General features: G+C 40.6%; 1 protein-coding gene across 1 annotated transcript; it reads right to left on the bottom strand.

Annotated features, from left to right (window-relative positions):
• Nucleotides 1-1,214: 1,214 nt before the first annotated feature.
• LOC103777093 (zinc finger FYVE domain-containing protein 16-like) lies at nt 1,215-16,132 on the bottom strand (the record flags this gene model as incomplete). The annotated part of the gene is made up of 9 exons (XM_008944631.1): nt 16,063-16,132; nt 13,723-15,881; nt 8,763-8,859; nt 7,311-7,484; nt 4,997-5,148; nt 2,936-3,314; nt 2,316-2,438; nt 2,065-2,220; nt 1,215-1,439 (listed from the first exon to the last, which is right to left on the bottom strand). Coding segments are annotated over exons 1-9 (3,535 nt in total), but the record flags the coding sequence as incomplete, so codon positions are not given.
• Nucleotides 16,133-19,076: the final 2,944 nt, after the last annotated feature.

Below are 19,076 nucleotides of genomic sequence, written 5' to 3'. Positions count from 1 at the left end.
AATTGTGCCTCTGCTATTTCACAGAGGATGTCCAGGAGTACTGTTATTGGCTCGCCTCTAGCACTAACTCAGCCAAGTGGATTTATTAACAGTAATTCTGACTCTGTTATGTCTGTCACTTAAATAATGACTCCATTTTGAAACCTTGTGAAACTGTATCAGTGAAACAGTTGACTGTTGACTTTGATATGTGGCTACACACATAGCTCAGACACCTTGCAGACTCACACTCTTTAATGTGACAGTAAAGAAAGCCAAACTGGTGTCATGCACAGGACTGCGTTATGTCACACAGAGCAAAGTCAGGATTGTGAGGTCAAAGACACAAAACTGGTTTAGAAAAAAACAACCAAACAAAAAAAAAGCCAAACAGTAAGAGGAAGAATGACAAAAAAGCTACCATCCTTGTCACCAAGCAGATAGGCCTGGCTAGCAGAAATCCACAAACAAGCAAGTGATACATATTCATGGAATTGCAACTTTTAGAACTGTGGGCTTATTTATTAAAAAAAATACATTTAGGTCAGGAAAGTTGTGTATGATACATTTTTATAATCCATTCCACTTAAGCAACTGCTACATGCTGCACCTTATCTGATCTCCTCCTGCTTTCTAAATTGTAAGCAGCAGTGTGACAAGGAACAAAACAGACTGTGGAAGGTCATCCTCACATGGAAGCTGTGTCACTGCACAAGCTCTCGTGGTGCACATTTATGTGGTCTCCATCACCACACTTAGAAAGAATGCCTCTTGCATTTTTAAAGGTCTGGAGATTTCAAATGTATTAGTAAGTATATTATCCTCACACGTAATGAATACCTTTATCCATTTTATGAGGCAGTGACACTTTGCCAACATACTCATTTTCAGCAATTTAATTTAAAAACCAAATTTGTCAGAGTTGTAAATTTGGCTTCTGAATTTCCCTTCAAACCTCTCTCCTATGACAAGTGTTAGATGTTTTGATAATTTATTGCTGTCAGTTTTGGTTTCTTAGCTTTCTCATCATCTAAGAACAGAAAAAAAAAGTCATGGGATTCTAGCAGCACAGTTTAAATTTTCCATTGGCTTACCATGTATGAAAATTCAGTCTTACACAAGTGTAATATAAAATACTGCAAAGATTAATCTCAGTACTTTGCTTGTCTAAAATCTTGTATTTTCCAAAGGGAAAAATCGATATTTAAATAGCTATTTAAAGTGTTAAAACTTACTGTCATACTCTGCTCCCAATCTCAACAATAAACGAATGGGAGAAGCTTTTGCCCAGGGTGTTTCCAGTTTATGGAAGAGAATGCCACAAAGAAAGGGGTTATGTGGTAGAATCTGATCATCAAATTTCTGAAAAGTTGGTGAAACAAACAGGAATCCTCCATGCTCTTTGTTACCAAGGAAGTTTTCAGTAAAAGTGATGTTTTCCATGTTTCTTATTAACCTTCCTGTAGAAAGAAGGACAGTGAGCCTTTGCACATCTGGAGAAGTAACACAGTGGCATCAAGAGAACTACTCTTACCAGTGATGTCCTACAGACTTGTAAGCTGTATGGTACCTCTCACATCTTCCTCAAAGTCCAACAGACATCTAAACCCATAGTCTAAGTGCCCTATATTTACTAACTAAATGATCTTCAATACATAAGTAGGTTTTTCCAAATAAATGACAAAAACCCTAGAGTGTACAACGTTCAGGCACACACCAACTGATGAACTTCAATTAACAGACTTCAAATATTCATAAACATAAGAGTACTCTGTATTTCTACAAATGAAGTTCCAGGTGTCCTAAGCCATGGAATCAAAGACTTACACCCAGAATCCCTAACACAGCATGACTGAACAACAAAAAAACTGCCAACAGGATGTTTTCAGAAGTGCGTGAAACAAAGAAATTTAAGATTTTTCTCTTTCTGTTGCTTACTTAGTACCCAAGGCTAACAGTGCAAGTTTTCAACAGAATCATTAGATTCCCACAAACACTTCAAGAAAATTACATTATCAACTACCAATTTAAAAGTCAGCAAGAAGGTATTATATAGTCAAAAGTTAAGACATTAAAATTACATACCTTTCATTGCATCCTTATAGATGTGAATAAATAATTTTAATATTTCAATAGGAAAGATTTCTTCATGTGGCAAACGCTGCAAAAGAATTATAATTTCTGCCTGGCGCAAAGCATGTAGTCCATTTGTTGAGAAGTACCAGCACTTTTCTGAAGAATCTTTAATTAAAAACATAGATGCCACAGTAATGTTGTTTTACAGTCAGAAAAAAAAAAGGCTGGAATTAATCAAAAAGAAAACATGCACTACTTACAAGTGATTAGCTTGACATTCACAAGCAAGTTTGCATTGAGGATAAAAGTTAATGGGTTAGGACTTCCTTCCACAAGAAGCAAGGTGACCTGTTGGTGAGATGGATGTTCTTCCACTATGGGATCTAAATAAACAACACTGAATTTAGTTTGACACATTGGCCAACTCCTTAAAATAAGAATTATAGATCATAGGAAAGACTGTTTCATCCTCCTGTCTTCAGAGGGTGGTCATTATTCTCAAACTCAGCAGCATAGCTACATATGAACCAATGAATAGCTTACCCTAAGATTCAAGGAAACTAAACAAAGTAACTTGTATCAAAGGTGCCAACTAGGGCTACCATTCATTTGGTAATTACCACTTGTGTATGCTGCCTCCTCATCCACTTACTGATGCTGTGAATTACCATCAATGGGCTGAGTTATTACTATAATGCATTTAAGTGATGAAGTACTCTCTTCATAACCTATCAACCTTGTTATAATGTATGTTCAATTATCCAGCAATCCAGTGTGCAGCAAGTAAGTGAGAGATTAGGATTGTACTAAAAGGAATGATATACACACAAGTTCACATTTAGAAATCTCGCATCAGGTGATGGAATACTATCCAGTTTACCTTTTCCACTTTCACCCACTGCAAGCAGAAGCGGTGGCAGTTTATCGCCGTCAGGAACAAGGCTGATCTCAGTACGGACACAGTTTTCGACACCACATAGTGCTCTGTAACATGAAGGACTAACAGGCATATCGCTTGCAGTCTGATCAGCTGAGCCAGAACTAGGCTTTTCAGGTTCTGCAGTAGGAGAACATGCTGAAGTTTCTAGAGTTTCAGATTTACAGCTATGCACCACCTCACTCTGGCCTGGAACAGCCTGCTGTGCAACACTTGAAGAAACAGGACAATGTAATTCCTCTCTTCTTTTAAAAATATCCGCTTCTTCCTTGGGTTTTGGATTTACATCAGTTAATGTGTCATCTTCTTCTGGATTTGCAGCCTATGAAGAAGAAGAAAAAAAATGTAGACTCTTGTCTCAAAAAAGCTAAGCTTTCATTACCAGCATTGCAGAAGCAAAATGAGATAGACATTTATCACAAATACCTAGAATGCATTTCCTCTAAACAAGAAGAAAGCCACTGAATACCTCTTGCATCTTCCTTTTTTCTTCTCCCCATCCTTAGGGGGTTACATTAGGTGAAAATGCATCATTAATTTATTTGTTCAGGAACACGTAATTCCTATCAGAGCACTGCAGATTAGTCATCTTAGCATAAAACAGATGTTACACAATCAATGATAAACCAAGTACCCCTCCAGGAATCCATTTAATATTACTGAACACTCTCATCATAGCAATTTGCCATCACTGGGATCAGCAGCTCAGTACTTCAAATGTGGTTTTTTTACAAGAAAAAAACCTAACAGCTCTATGCTTGCCATGTAATAGTTCTCCTGGTATGCCACCAGCTTCCAGCAAATGCCCTGTTAAGAGCACAAGTCAGGAAAAGAAAATAAAAAAGGACAACAACCCCAAAAATAACACCCCACAAACAAAACCATGACTAAATTGGCCTCTCCTAGAGTCCTTTGCCATGAGTTTGCTTGCTGCTGTTCCTTAATGCTGGATAATTTCAACCTCCAGTGTGGCCAGGAGTGTGTGACCTAGTAAAGTACATACCGTGCTTCAGAGCTGCAGTAGGGTGGTTTTGTCTCAGCTTCCAAAGCTGCACACAAGACATCAACTACTTGTTTCCCCACTCACTTTGTCCATGCTGCTTTTAATTTTAGACACTGGTTATCTTTTGCAAATTAAAATAGCCTATTCTTTCCCCAAAATGGAAGACAAGGTATACCTTTTGAGTACTGCAGCTTACTGGAGTCCTCTCTTGTTCAGATGAAGTGACACTTACTATTATCCATTCTCTATGAATTAAGGCTGATTTACATGCCATACATTTGGTAACTGTTCAGACCCTCCACATACAAACTATCTGATCTTAACATTCTTAAACAGTGGCAAAATTTATTTGATCAGTTGAGACAGTGCTTCAGAGCTACATCTTAAAAAGGGTCCAGTTGCAGAATCTCTGCAAATCTTTCCACAGCAAACTTACACCACTTCTTTGGACTTGTAAAGTGTAACCAGTTCAACACCAGGAATATGATTTATTATAAAAAAGCCAATTAGTTCACATTAGAAGCAAGAGGTAGATTTTTCTGCACCCTATAACATGGTTTTCTAGGGCAATAATCAAATTCTGGCTGCTCTAATCAAACAGATGAACTACAGCAAGTCACTGGAAAAAAAAAAAAAACACCCACAAACTTCTACTGTCAGTGTGTTGTTAATGACAGGCTTCAAAACAATGGCTGAGGTTACCTTCATAAAAGTAGTTAAATGCTGTGCAGGAAAAAAACTTGGTTTTGGAAAATTTTATGCCATACCTTTTCTGAAGTTCAAAAACACCCCAAACTAAACATGGCCTCCTTTGAAGTATGGTCTACAGAATCTTTCAATCCAAGGACTTCATAGACACCTTACAAAAAAGTAATCAAATACTGGCTCAGATTCCAAAAGCTGTGAAGCAAAACTCATATGATGGTAGGTAAGGGGCACCATCAACAGCAAGAAAACTTATTTCAAGATGTAATTCATGCACCTAAACACACAATTCATACCATGCACCTCCCTAGCAAGTCCAGGTTTACAGGACTTACATCCTGTGATGGACTCTTTGCTGCAGACGAAAGTTTTCTTGTATCTGCTGCTTCACCATTTGGCAAGATACCATCTGCAAACCAAACTCTCCTCTGTTCTCTGGGGCACGGCCCTAGGACAGATTAAGAAAATGTCACTGACTTCATATTATTGTACTGTTCTAATAGCTGAAAGGAATAAAAACAAGCCCCCTCTCCTCCCAAGCACACAGAGAATCTGTTTACTGAAGCCAAGCACAGGCAGACAGTTGGACATCAGCCAGTCTCTAGTCAGGCAAATACATGGGGGAAAAAAAAAGTCTCATACCTGGCAGAGGAAACTGCCATGCTACAGTTAAATTTGTCAATTCCTGTATAAGGAGAGCTACTTCCTCTGTAGTAAGAGAGGAATGAAGCACATATTATAACTAGAAGATGAAATACCCTCCAAAAATGTCATAGAATCACAGAATGTTAGGGGTTGTAAGGGAACTCCAGAGATCATGGAGTCCAACCCCCCTGCCAGAGCAGGACCATCTAGTCTAGGGCAGGTCACACAGGAACGCATCCAGATGAGTCTTAAAAGTCTCCAAGGTAGGAGATAAGTCAGTTTATCACTTTGAAGCCCTGAATAAGGGTTACCATATGGGTGATGTCCACAACCAGGCAAGAAAGGCCCTCCCGACTGGTTTTCACCCAGAGTCTGGCCAGTCTTGGGTGGGAACTGATTAGGAGACCACCACGAGGTGTCCCCACCTTCCACATTAACTTGGAGGTGGGGCAAGAAGCCACCTCTATAAGAACTGATTCTGGCTGCAGTGCAGTTGGAAGGCCTGCCCACACAATTGTCTGGGGTTCTGGCTATCAAAAGGGCTCCCTGACTCCTCACAGGAAGTGGAATTCCCAGGATGTCAGAGCAAGATTGTGAATTTCTGTCTGGGACTCATGCATGCCCTGACTGATGCCATCTCCCATGGCTTGGATATTTGGCCAGCTTGCTCCCTTCTGCACATCCTGTGTTGCAAGTGAGTGCATTAACTTATTCCTCCCTCCAGTGGTTCACCACCTTGGATTTCTGGTGTATGGTTTAGGAGTGAAGGGAGCACTGTGGTTGCTGGTCTGCCCATTAATGATACTATCCTTCACAGTTGGGCAAGTGGTCAGCAGAAGAAACTTAAAAAAAAATTTTCATTGAAAAAGGACAGGTATTTATTAGAAGTGGATCAAAGACAATACTTAGACACCAGTCATTGGATTTACACAGGAAATGAACCTCTATTGCTCCCTAGCAACTTTTACATAAACAAATACTTATTGTTCTTACAGTAAGACTGGAAGTCATAACAAAAAGCAGAGATTGCCTAAGCTATAAAAGAAATAAAAGTAATATCTACATAAAAAAACCCCAACAATATCGACAGAGAGGATAAAGAAAAAAGTAACATCCAGATTTTATAAATGGAGACTTATGACAGACTTGGTCAAGCTCATGCATGGCATCAAAACTGGGAACTAAACGTAACTTTCCAGTGTCCCTGTGTCATGTTTACAGGGGCTGGGACCAGTTTATCCTTATGTGGGTAGAACCAGAACTGTATATTCTATACTCTCTATGTCAGTGCTCATGGGCTGTTAAGAAAATCATTGGTAGCAGCTGTCCAGGACAGACCTCACACCCCAAGCTATAACAGATAAATAAAGAGGTCTGGGGAGATGTTAACACCTTCCCACCCAGCAGGAGGAGTCCTCCCTGTTAATGGGCCCATCCATGCCTCACCCCATGACTCATACAGAACTCCCCCCAGGAGCTATTTCTGTTTAATGGACCATCAAGGACCCACTGCATGACTCACAGACTGATATCAACCCATTGTGAGATGCTCCACCCAGGGGGAGGAGCCAAGTGCTCCCACCTGGATATAAACTGGGGTTCAGGACAGCACAGGGGGCCTTACCCACCAGATTTCCAGAGGACAAGAGCTACCAGACCTTTTTCTATGAGACCACTGCTTCATCCGGACTGCTACCACCACCCTAACTACAGAGTATCAGGTTGTATTCTGACTCTGTCTGTGGTTTTCCTTTGTATTATTGCATTTATTTTTTTTCCTATTAAATTGTATTTCTGACTTGGAGTCTCTCACTGGTTTGTTTTCAAACCATTACACCCTGTTCACAGAATTTCTACTTCCCACAAAAAATATCACAGTAACAAGTAAGTATCTGTGATGCGATCAACAACTCTTTCCAAAGAGACCCTGAAAGTGTTAGATGCACTGCACCATATTTAGCATACCTTCAATACCAGGTTGCTTAAGTACTGAGATAGGTAACAAAGCAGAAGGTGAAGGATCTCTAGCACCACCAGCTGCCTGGGCTTCATCTGCAGGTGGAACAGCAGAAGACTCAGAGGAAATACTGGAACGGGGACCAGGACCAGTTGGATTCATCATTCTTTCAAATGCCTGTGCTAAGAAAAACCCAAAGTGGTTAATTTTTAAGACCTCATAACTGATTAAATTTTGTTTGCAGTGCATTATTAGGGGTGAGTTTTTTTGCAAGATCACCACACAAATTTTATTAAATCAAATTCCATTCAGGTGACTTACTAAAATCTGGTGTGCTTTCCATTTCTTATTTAATTATTCATCAGGACCTTGATTTTTGCTCCTCATGTCTCCATGAGCATACATGCTTAGCCACCAGTTAAGAAAAGATTATCTTAGGATTCATTACTGTAGTACTCTTAAGCAACTTGTGAAAATATCAGGAGATAAAGCTAAATAAAATGGGCAAATAACATGTGAAACAATCAGGCATATGGTCTTCAAGCATACAGAAGGTTGCTGTGGAGGGAGGATACCTTCTGCTACACTCCTGCCACAAATTAGCAATAGCATAACTTTGTGTAGACCTATGGAGTTCAAACCTACTTTTTTAAAAATAAAAAAAAATGAGCTTGCTGCTTCAGGTTTAAAATGAGAACTGAAATCCAACTGAAAGGTACAATTATTCTCTTCATCCCTACATCTCAGTGTCATAGTTTGAACTCAGCTGGCAGGCAAACACCAGCAGCTGCTTACTGCTCACCCTGCCCCTGCCCCAGGTAATGGTGGAGGGAACTGGAGGGGTAAAGAGGACTCGTAGGTTGAGATACAAGCAATTTAATACTTGAAATTCAAATAATAATGATAATACCATCAATAACAGAACATACAAACGCGTGATGGCCAATGCAATTGCTCACTGTCCACGGACCAAGGCCTGGACTGTTCCTGGTCTGTGACCCTAGACAAGAAAATGCTGGAGTTGCAATCTGGCAAGAGGGCACGAGCTTCTCAGCCCACCCCATAACTACATGCTGAGCATGATATGATAAAGAACATTCCACTGGCCACTTTTTGTCCATTGCTCTGGCCACGCTCCCTCTCAGCTTCCTGTACATCTGCACACTAGCAAGACAGGGGAAGCTGAAAAGTCCTTGATTTCCTACCAACAGCTAAACCCATCAGTGTATTATAAATGTTCCTCTCATGCCAATTCCTACACTGAATCCAAAACACAGCTCTGTTCTGGCCATGACAAAGAAAAATTAGCTCTATGCCAGCTGAACCAGAACACTCAGAAATAGGAAACAATGCACCAGTTAAACTAGTGAAGCCCCTAAAAGAAGAAAGGTGAAAGAGACTTTAGCCATACCTAGTCATTCTTTAATGATTGCTGCAGTTACTCAGAAAAAACTTTTTACCTTTATTAATGTTGTTGTAACATCCAGTACAGACTCTTGCTTCCTTCTCCAGGTACTGCAGTTTGCATTTTCGTTTGCAACAGCTAACACAGAACACCTGAACCAGAAAATTATTAAGTTATTATAGACAAAATCCCAGTATTTCCTGAATTAAGTTCTTCTTATTATCATTTATGCATTTTACTAAAGCAGATGGCATTATATAAAAATTACTAAAAATATTTTTAATGCATCCAGCTCTGGAATCCTCAGCACAATACAGACATGGAACACCTCTGATATGAGGAGAGGCACAGAGACATGGGTGGGGTTTTCAGCCTGGAGAATGCTCCAGAGAGACCTTCTTGCATCCTTTCAATATATAAAAAAAGGCTTATAAGAAAGATAGGAAAAGGCTTTATACCAGGTGCCTGTAGCGACAGGACAAAGCTCAACAATTTTGAACTGAAGGAGGGTAGACTTAGATTGGACGTAAGGAAGAAATTCTTTACAATGGGGATGGTGAGGCACGGAAACAGGTTGCCCAGAGAAGTTCTGGATGTCCCATCGTTGGCAGTGTGCAAGTTCAGGCTGGATGGGGCTCTAAGCAACCTGACCTAGTCAGAGATGTTGCTGTGCACAGCAGTAAGATTGGACTAGACGATTTTTAAAGTTCCCTTCCAACACAAACCATTCTACAATGCTATGATGAAGAAACTGAAAAGTTCCACAATTTGTGCCAAACTATAAAGTCATAGAATCACTTTGTCTGGAAAAAAACTTTGAGATCACCAGAGTCCAGCAATTAACCCTGCTGTACCAAGTCCACCTCAAAGCCACATCCCCAAGCACCACATCTACATGGTTTTTAAAAACATTAATCCTGGTTATTCAAAACAGGGCCTCCATAAACAGTGGAAATTGGAAGAGAAGTAGTCTTCAAAGCTACAGCTGTCCACAGCAGGTTCAATTAGACCAGGTAAGAGCCTGGCCAGAGACAGTGAAGTAATTCAACAAGGAGTCAGAACAGTATTTTTTCAGACCCAGTGAGGAACAAGATTACCCCAGACCCAAACATTACTCCTGGACCAAGCTGTTGCTGAGTAGTCTGTAAGGGCATAACTACTGAGGGATTTAGTTGTTCAGTTGGCTCCTCCTTCCTTTCCTGGCATTCCTTTCCAGAGGTGACCCAGCTGCTGTACCACTCTATTAAATTATTTTTATAAAATCCTATGTCTGAGAGTTTGCTTTAGGAACCCTGGGTTTCAAACTTCAGAGTGAACTACCACCAGATGCCTGGACAGAAGGTTAAGTGAACTGGGAATACACATGCTGAACCTTTGAAAACCTAGCTAAATTATATAAAGGCTCATTACAAATCTATTCTAACTCCATTTCCTCCTGTATGTTTCTTCTGTGTAGGAAGTAATACAGTGAGCTTTGCCATGGTACTGTTAAGTTGCACTTTTAGAAACTCTTTAAGTGATCTAAAGCACCCATTCAGAACAAGGAGTTGCCATGAATAACTGGTGCTTTTCTCCCTTTTCCCTTATGTTCTTTCATAGGTGATTTGAAAGCTTTCTTAAGCATCTCACCATTTTTAGCTATAGGCAGACTCTGGAATCAGTATTAAACTTTACACAAGGCCCTTTTGAAACTTTGGCCTGACAGAAGCCTTCTACTGCTGACAAGAGTTAAGTAAGCAGAAAGAACACTAAAAGACTTCTGCCACTCCTAATTAACCCAAGGAAAACAAAATGGATTAAAGGGGGAAAAAACCCACTCTGTAATGACAGAGAAAAAAATTATTACATGTGAACTCCTTTAAGTAGTAAAGTCACTATAAAAACAGCAATACTTGACTGGTGCAATATGGGCTCAAAAAAAAGAAACCATTTCAATTGCTTCTGCATTAGTGCCACAGGTAATTTACCACCACTGAAAATGCACATGCTCAGTAAACAAAAATGTAACTGCTGAAGATTAATTGCTAATCAGTTCCAATCCACCTTAGAGCTTCAAACGCTAAGCAGTACAATCCTTTGCAATTGGTTTTCTCCTCTTATACTGGGTGCCACTGGGACCCACAGAAGAGGAGGCAGCTCAACCCTAATGCACAGGAGACAAGAGGTGAAGACAAACTAAGGGACAGGTAATGTCACAGGGCAAAGGAGACAAAGATGAGGCTCCTGAGCAAACAAATAGATTCTGGTTGAGCTAGGAAGAGGATGTGTACCCACAACAAGAGACTAACACCTAACAAAGGAACTGCAAAGCTGTGTGGCCTTAAAAGTGCTGCAAATGGACAAGAAAGCAGAAACCTCTAACTTCATGGTTCCCTCCAGCACAGGCACCAGAATTCAAAAGTGCTGTCATTTTCATACATAAAAATGCAGCAGAACCAAATGAAAACTATAGAATTGTCTTCCAGAATAGTCCACAGAGGACAGCTGTGAATTCTTTCCAGTCTCTCCTTGTGCCCAAGTGGTGGAAAACAAACAAACAAGCCACATCCACAAGGATCATTTTGTTTGGGTTTTTTTAAAAAGACAAAAACTTATTTTTAGGAAGACAAAAAGTCTTACTTTAAAGTTAAATGGTTGCACATTCAGAAATGCTATGACAGTTAGAACTACATAGCACCCTGGTACCAATAAAGCTGAGATAATCTACAGTGTCTTCACTCCTTCTCCCAAAGAACATGCATTGTAATGCTCCCTCTAATGACACTGTTCTGCCACAAACTCCTCTGTACACACATGATCAACAACACTAACAGCTGATGGTTGTAAACAGGACTGGGTAGTGAAGGGTGCTTTTCATTCCTCTCTAGACAAGGTGCAAAAAATTTTGCAGTGAATGTAAACAGGAACTCAAAGTCAGTCAGTCTTGTGACTAAAATGAAACCCACTCTGAGGAACTGTGTTTTAAACACAATGGGCTCTCATGGCCAAGAGGGCCACTTGTCTCCTGGGATGCATTAAGCAGAATGTGACCAGCAGGTCGAGGGAGATTCTCCTCCCCATCTACTCTGCCTGAGTGAGGCCATATCCAGAGTAATATATTCAGTTCTGAGTTTGCCAGTTCAAGAGAGGCAGGGAACCACTGGAGAGTCAAACAGAGGGATACAAAGATGATTAGGGGACTCTGAGATATCTCTCACGATATCTCTCTTATGAGGAAAGTCTGAGGGCCCTGGGGCTTTTTAGCCTGGAGAAGAAAAGATTTACACACCTTATCAATCCTCATAAATGTCTAAACGGTGGGTTTCAAGAGGATGGGGCCAGACTCTTTTCAGTGGTGCCCAGCTATAGGACAAAGGACAATGGGCAAAAACTTGAATGCAGGAACTTCCGCCTAAATGTGAGGGAAAATGTTAATCAAGGGAAAACTTCAGAGCCCTGGAACAGGGTGTCCAGAGAGGCTGTGGAGTCTCCTTCTCTGAAGACTTTCAAAACCTGCCTGGATGTGTTCCTGTGCAACCTGCTCCGGGTGAAGCTGGTTTATCAGAGGGGTTGGACTAGATGATCTCCAGAGTTCCCTTCCAACCCCCACCACTCTGTGATTCTGTAACACTGCAGCAAAGCTTCAACAGGATAATCTGCCAAGCGATTAAATTCAATGACTTCCAGGTTGTCACAATAAGTTCTTAATTTTCTTGACACTCAAATTGAGACCGACATTTTATTTCACACTTGCTGCAGTAGAAGTAAATGGGTACTATACCTTCAACACACTGTCCTACAAGAGGCATCCTGGGAAAAAAATACCAGGCTACAACAATAGGCTGAGAGCATCAGGATTGTTCAGCCTGGAGAAAACATGACTCTGGGGGGATCTTATAGCTGCCTTCCAGTACTTGAAGGGAAGCTACACAGGAAGGCTGGAAAGGGACTTTTCACAAGTGTCCAAGAACAGGACAAGGGAAATGGTTTTAAACTGAAGGAGAGTAGGTTTAGACTGGATCTTAGGAAGAAATTCCTCAGCATGAGGGTGGTAAGACTCTGGAACAGATTGCCCAGGGAGGTTGTGGATGCCCCTCCCTTGAAGTGCGCAAGGCCAGGCTGGATGAGGCCTTGAGCAACCTGGTCTAGTTAAGAGGTGTCCCTGCCTGTGGCTGGGAGGTTGGATGAGATGATCCCTAGTGTCCTCTCCAATTTAAGCCATTCTCTGATTCTGTGAAATCTCTTGCAATGACTCTCAAAGATGGGGATGCAAAAAGTAAGCACTGACATGGCCCCTGCTGTATCTCCTCATCCATCAGGCTTACAGAAGAACACTGAAAATAACCTCATTAGTATTTATGCACTAGTACAAGACTAAGCCACAGCAGCTCACAAGGGAATTCTGGATTGAGAATAAGCTTTGACATTATTTACTCACTGCAGATGACCAGAGACTGAAAAAAGCTCTATAGATTACTTCCTTGGTGAGTACCATTCACCCCACAAAAGTAACAGACTGCTCCCCTGAGTTTACTCTCCTGGAAAATTACACATCTAAATACACAGGACAGATTTAGGCTATAAATCCTTTACATTGGTCCTGCTGTTCAGAATGCAATCCTTCCAGAGTCATGGACAGTGTTTTAAAGCTAACAGAACCACATCTGAATTCTGATCATTACCTCAAGTTTTTAAAGGTGAATTTAAAAGCTGACCAACTATTTCTATCGTGAAGCAGACCACTGTCCCATCTTCCCTGCTCTATGCAAAACACATTAGCCAGCAATGGAAGATAAAATAAGAACATTCTCCAAACTTCCCTGCAATTATTTTCACAAAAAAAGTGTTTCTTACTCACTATCAGTCTTTCTGAAGAGTCTAATTTTCTACAAAGGAAAAAAATTAATTAAAAAAAAAATACTTTAAGCCTAGAAAAATTCTGTCAGTATTCTTTCCCTTCTTTCTTCTGCTTTGGTTATTCCTACATCAGAGTTCATTTGCTCTCACTAACACAGGACCCCTCTCCAATAGCTTACCTTTCCACATGCACGGCAGTGGTGTCGTCTTTTTGTGAATGTAAACTTGACTTGACAGTTCATGCAGTTGGGTGCCTCTGAATCAGGAACCCACACTGGTTGTTTCTGTGGGAAAGCTGCAGGTATTTTAACTGATTCTGTATTTTCAGGTGCATGATTTCCTCCAGCTTTAGAGCTGCTTTCCTCAGAGTGCTCAGCATCAGTACTTTTACCAACATTTATGCTGGTGCCTGAGAGAGGAGCTTCTGGGGTAATGGAACCAGCTTCCTGGTTTTCTCCCTCAGTTGCTTCTGACCTAGTCACTTGTGTCTGACCAGCAGCTCCTTGGGAAAGGCCAGGCAACTGCTTTGGCCTTGCACCTTCAGTATGAATATTAGGAACCAGTGTTTCACTACCCCTCTCAGTCACATAGTGAATAGAAGACATACTGCCTTCTGCTGCAGACTCCGTCTCACTGGCAGTAAGTGATGCTGCAGGATTACTGTTAGTGCTCATTATCTCCTCCAGGTTTGCCTGCATACGTCCTTCAGCGACCACTGTGAAATCCAGGTTGTTCAGATTTGTTACATTATCTTCATCTGCATCAGCTTCCATTAAGTTACTGTCACTGTCTGAAGACTTCAACACACTGGACTGAAGACTTTGCCCATACAAGAAATCATCAAGCTCAGCATCGGTTATTAGATTATCACTTTTAATAACATTCTCCTCGACAGTGAAATCACCCATAACCGGGCTCATACTTCCACTGTAATAAGGGTCTATACCAGCATCATATGCCTCATCTTCATATTCTAGAAAAGCAGAAGCAAAAGGTTTTATTTGCTGCGAATCACTATCATCAATTACACTGTCAGCGTCATACTTCTCTCCATCTGTATTTTCCATAACACTTTCACTGATTTTAGCATTATTCCTTTCCTGTTCATGCAAGTCAGTGTCTTCACTAGGCTCCCTGCTGGAGAGATCTATGTTAGGCTTTCCATCATGAACAGTTGAAGTATCACTAACAACCTCTGCCATTTCATTTTGAGGTTCAGAATTAACTTTTTCTTCTGTCACCACTAATGAACCACATATAGCTGCAGGAAGTGGAAGACATGACAGTGAGGCCTGGACATCCTCAGCAGAAACACACAGAGGTGAAGCAGAGTGGAGCATTTCATTGCTACTAGGTTCCTCACTACCTGTGTTCTCTTCTGTGATTTGCTGTTCTAATTCTACTCCAGCTCCAGTTTGACATGAGGAGCCCAGTGAGTCACAGCTCCCAGGTAACGCTGCAGGGGCACTGTGCAGGTCTGAAGGCACAGATTCAAGATCACTCCTGTCTTTTGAGTCTACCTTTTCTGTGGCATTTCTTCCATACACCTCCTTGTTTAACACAGAGCTCACAGTCTCACCTTGTGGTTCACAAGGCAATTTTTCATACATTTTCTCATCTTTGGGACTGTATGCACTTGAATTCTCTGATGTTCCAGGGATGCATGGGGTATTAAGGCAAGCAGATTGTTCAAGCTGATCAAGTACTTCACTGCACTTCACTGATTCCCTGTGTTGATCATCAGGTGCATCTGAGATCTCTGTGGTAGCATAACTGTCTAATTTTAAAGCTAAATTATTAATCTCCTTGGTTTTCACATGTCCTGAATCTTGCAGTATTGAGGTCCCATTGCTCTGCTCTGTAGCTGACACACCACTGCAACCAGCTGATGACACAGGAGTAGGGACAGGCATGCAAGGTATGCCAAAGCAAATCAAACCTTCACTGTATGGGGTGTCATCTGGCTGCAACTTTTGAGTATCTTCATGAGCAGCCACTGAATGGATTAAGTTACCTGTGTCATTAACAAGATCACACACAGGTATACTACACCTTCCCAGGTTTGCAGACTGAATTTCGTTCAAGGAACCACTGTCCACAGTGGACAAAAGATCAGGCCCAGCAATGTTCCTCTCATTTTGTGGTGAATAACACAGCAGTGCTTCACTTGTTCCAGCGTGGCTGGCTAGAGATATTTCTTCTGATGAAGTACAATTGTTAGCATCCTCTTGCAGTTTTGGTGTTGGGTAGACATGTTGTAAGCAATCCAGAACTGAAGAAAGCGAATTGTGTTTTGAGTCATATGGATTTTGAGGTGTTCTGTAGCAGTCGTATTCATCTATTTTAAGCAAAAAGAGATCAAAAGCAAAGTTTATAAACTCCTCTTTCCAGAGTGCACTCCCTCTAAATCCTATCTATTAATCATTATGAGCTTTTATTTAGCATATGTTACCTTCAAATCCCAGTCACACTCATTTGAGCAATATTATGCTGGAGAAAAAGGCAGCACAGCAACTAACCTGTACTCTGTTCAAATTCATCAAGCAGTTTGTCCAGGTCACAGACTGCAGCTTTAAAGTAACTGTCCATTCTAGTTACAGTTCAAGTGAAGCTTTAGCCTTCTGAAACCTAAAAAGAAAAACACAGTGTTTCATTCACAGTATTCTGCTGTTCACAAAGTCAGTGTTATTGTTAGAAGTCAACTTCTATGATTTTTTTTTTTTTAATAACACTTCCTTCTCTCTCCAGGTAAAAAGCAAGTACAATACGTTCCACAGTATATTTAGTGCACAATGTACAATATACTCAAAAATTTGCCTTAAAGTCAGGAAATTGAGGTTGTCTTAAGACCAAATGCATCTGAAAGCACATAATAAGGCATTATAATGCCAGGAAATTTAAAACCAGAAGAGATACTAGGATCTTTTAGTCTGACACCCTATACATTTTATGCTGTGCAGTTCACAAAAACCCCTAAACTAATAAGCCATTCACTGCCCTTGCAACACAAGTGAACTATTTACATAAATTATGCCTACATAATCCCTGACATTTCATGCTTTAAACTGCAGTAGGAAGCACAAAGAAGATCTTACTGTTGGCAGAAGCACCAGTGAGAGAAAAGTCTCCTTGAGGAGTTCAGACCTCACCTCCAGTTCAACACTGAGCATGTGAACACCACACTTAAAAGACTCTCCTATGTTCCCTGTGTCATTAACAAGATCACACACAGGTATACTACACCTTCCAACCTATCAACCTCAATTCACTTTCAGCCATGACCTAAATGTTTCAGGTAAGACTAAACACAGGCTAAAACCTGAAATGCATCAGGACAAGAAAGCAGGTAACCAGCTGAAGCACTGCAGTTTAACAGCCCCCTTAACACAGAGCTGCAAGGTGTTTAAGCATGTTGAGATCAGTGCTCCTCCCCCTCTCAAGCCTTCCTCTAAGGCCAGAAAAAAAAATCAAACCAAAACAACACCACAGCATGGTAATTCAGCTTATTATCTCTGTTGTACTCAAAACACAAAAACTGTTAACTCAATAACTTTCTCTGAGACCCGAACAATTCTATGTATTTTTTAAAATCTCTTCTTAGAGACTAACCCACTCATGAGTTATGAAACACACTCCCTATAGCAAAACATCCCATTTCATTTGTTTAATGAAGATTTTCAGGCAGTCTATACTGTTCCTTTTTGGTCACTCTGAACAGCTTTTTAATTCCATGTCTTTTTCACATCTGAACCCATACCGTGCAATTACCTATAACATACAATCAAGATGTTATTTACATTTTCCTTAAGTGAACTGAAAGGACTTAGATCCCTTTAATGTCTGGAAACTAGACCTGTGGAGGTCTGTCTGCTTTTCCTTCTACCCTCGTTAGTGCATTTAGTCTCTGCCCTGGCTGACTTCACTCCATACCCTAACCAATGTACTTTGACCATCTAGTACTGTCTCTTCTCAAAGCTGGGAGCCCAAAGAAGTATTTAAATCCTCTCCTATCAGTTACACCACTCTGCAGCAACACATCTAGATTCAATGCCTTCCTCAGTCCACTTAGGTGACAGGTTTCCTCTCAGTGGGTGGTTTCACATCAGCTGCATTCACTTAGCACCACATTAACACGCATGCAACAACAATACTTTAAGGTAATATATAGTTCAAATAGGCTTGCAAAGCACAAGAAAGGTGATACATAGTATGCATCATAACTTGATGCAGCACTTTGCACCCACATATACACCAAAAAAACCCAGTCTGAATACACTACTGCACTGACATCCATACCCATGAATTAGTAATTCCCATGGTCTTCAGCACGCTGCACTGCACATCAAGTCTCACGTGGCTATTTAATGAACTTTAAAGAGCAACAAGTACATACTTCATGCCGTTCCTCTTACTCTCATTTGAACACAGTTCTTGCCTGCAGCAGTCAAAGCATTTCACAACCTGTGGCAAGTGGGAGACTACAACTTGAAGTGGAAGTTATTTCAGTTAAGAGCCTGACAAGATTAACAGGTTTTGGTGATTCATTAAGAGACAGTGAAATACAGACCCCATCTTTAAAGCATGTATTTATGGACAGCAACAAAACTGCCAGTCAAAAATTAGTCTAACAGATCACATAGACTGAAATACTGAAGGATTATGAGAAAACTGAGGACCAAGAAAGACATAATGCTGACTTACCACCTCTGTAGAGATATATTCTACAACCTTAGCACTCAGGGACAACTTCAGTTACGATTAATGTGGGGACTAACAGCTGTGACCAAAAGGGGTGGTGGGCTCAGTCCCTTCATCACTCCTCAGGCCTTTGCTTCTCCTGGCACCCACTCTCACCTCATCCCAAGAAGCCAGGCCAAACAGCTAAAAAGACATAAAGCCATGTACTTTAGAGGGAGATCAAAGTTAGTTTTTTTGCGTTGTTTCTCCACCAAAACAGGTCTCCAAGGCGAAACAAACATCAACCTACTACAATCTCCTGGAAAGGATTTGTAAATCTGGCTCCTTCACTCTTAACCACCTACACAAAACAGCATTCCCAGAGTCACAGCCCTGCAAGTTAAGCTCCCCATTTACTGCAATCAAATTTTTGATGGCTTTTAAAATCAGCAATAAATGTTTTTCAAAAAAAATCCCTAACTGGTAATGAAGGAAGCAAACACCTATCACAAATAATAAAGACTTAAAAAAAAAATCTGAAATTAATTTTGTTCAGGTGTCTCAATGGCACCAGAAGCATTAAAAAAAAATTTGTATTTCAAAAAATATATTAAAGAGAGGCAAGTAAGCACTTCAGCTATCTTTATCTTACATTTAAAAAGACTTAAGAGACTATCCATTATTCTGCACTCTCAAGTAACACAAGACAAATTCTGAACTAAGCACATATGCATTACTAGATTATAATGTGAACTAGGCAGACTAGAAGGATGCACTGGCACTGTATGCTGCTAGTGCATTAACCTCCCTGAAAAAGGAACTTAATGCTAAGTGACCTTATTGTGGCCTTCCAGTA

The sequence above is a fragment of the Merops nubicus genome, unplaced genomic scaffold (assembly GCF_000691845.1).
Source record: "Merops nubicus isolate BGI_N331 unplaced genomic scaffold, ASM69184v1 scaffold77, whole genome shotgun sequence".
Classification (NCBI taxonomy): domain Eukaryota; kingdom Metazoa; phylum Chordata; class Aves; order Coraciiformes; family Meropidae; genus Merops; species Merops nubicus.
This window is presented reverse-complemented; position numbering and strand designations above follow the sequence as displayed.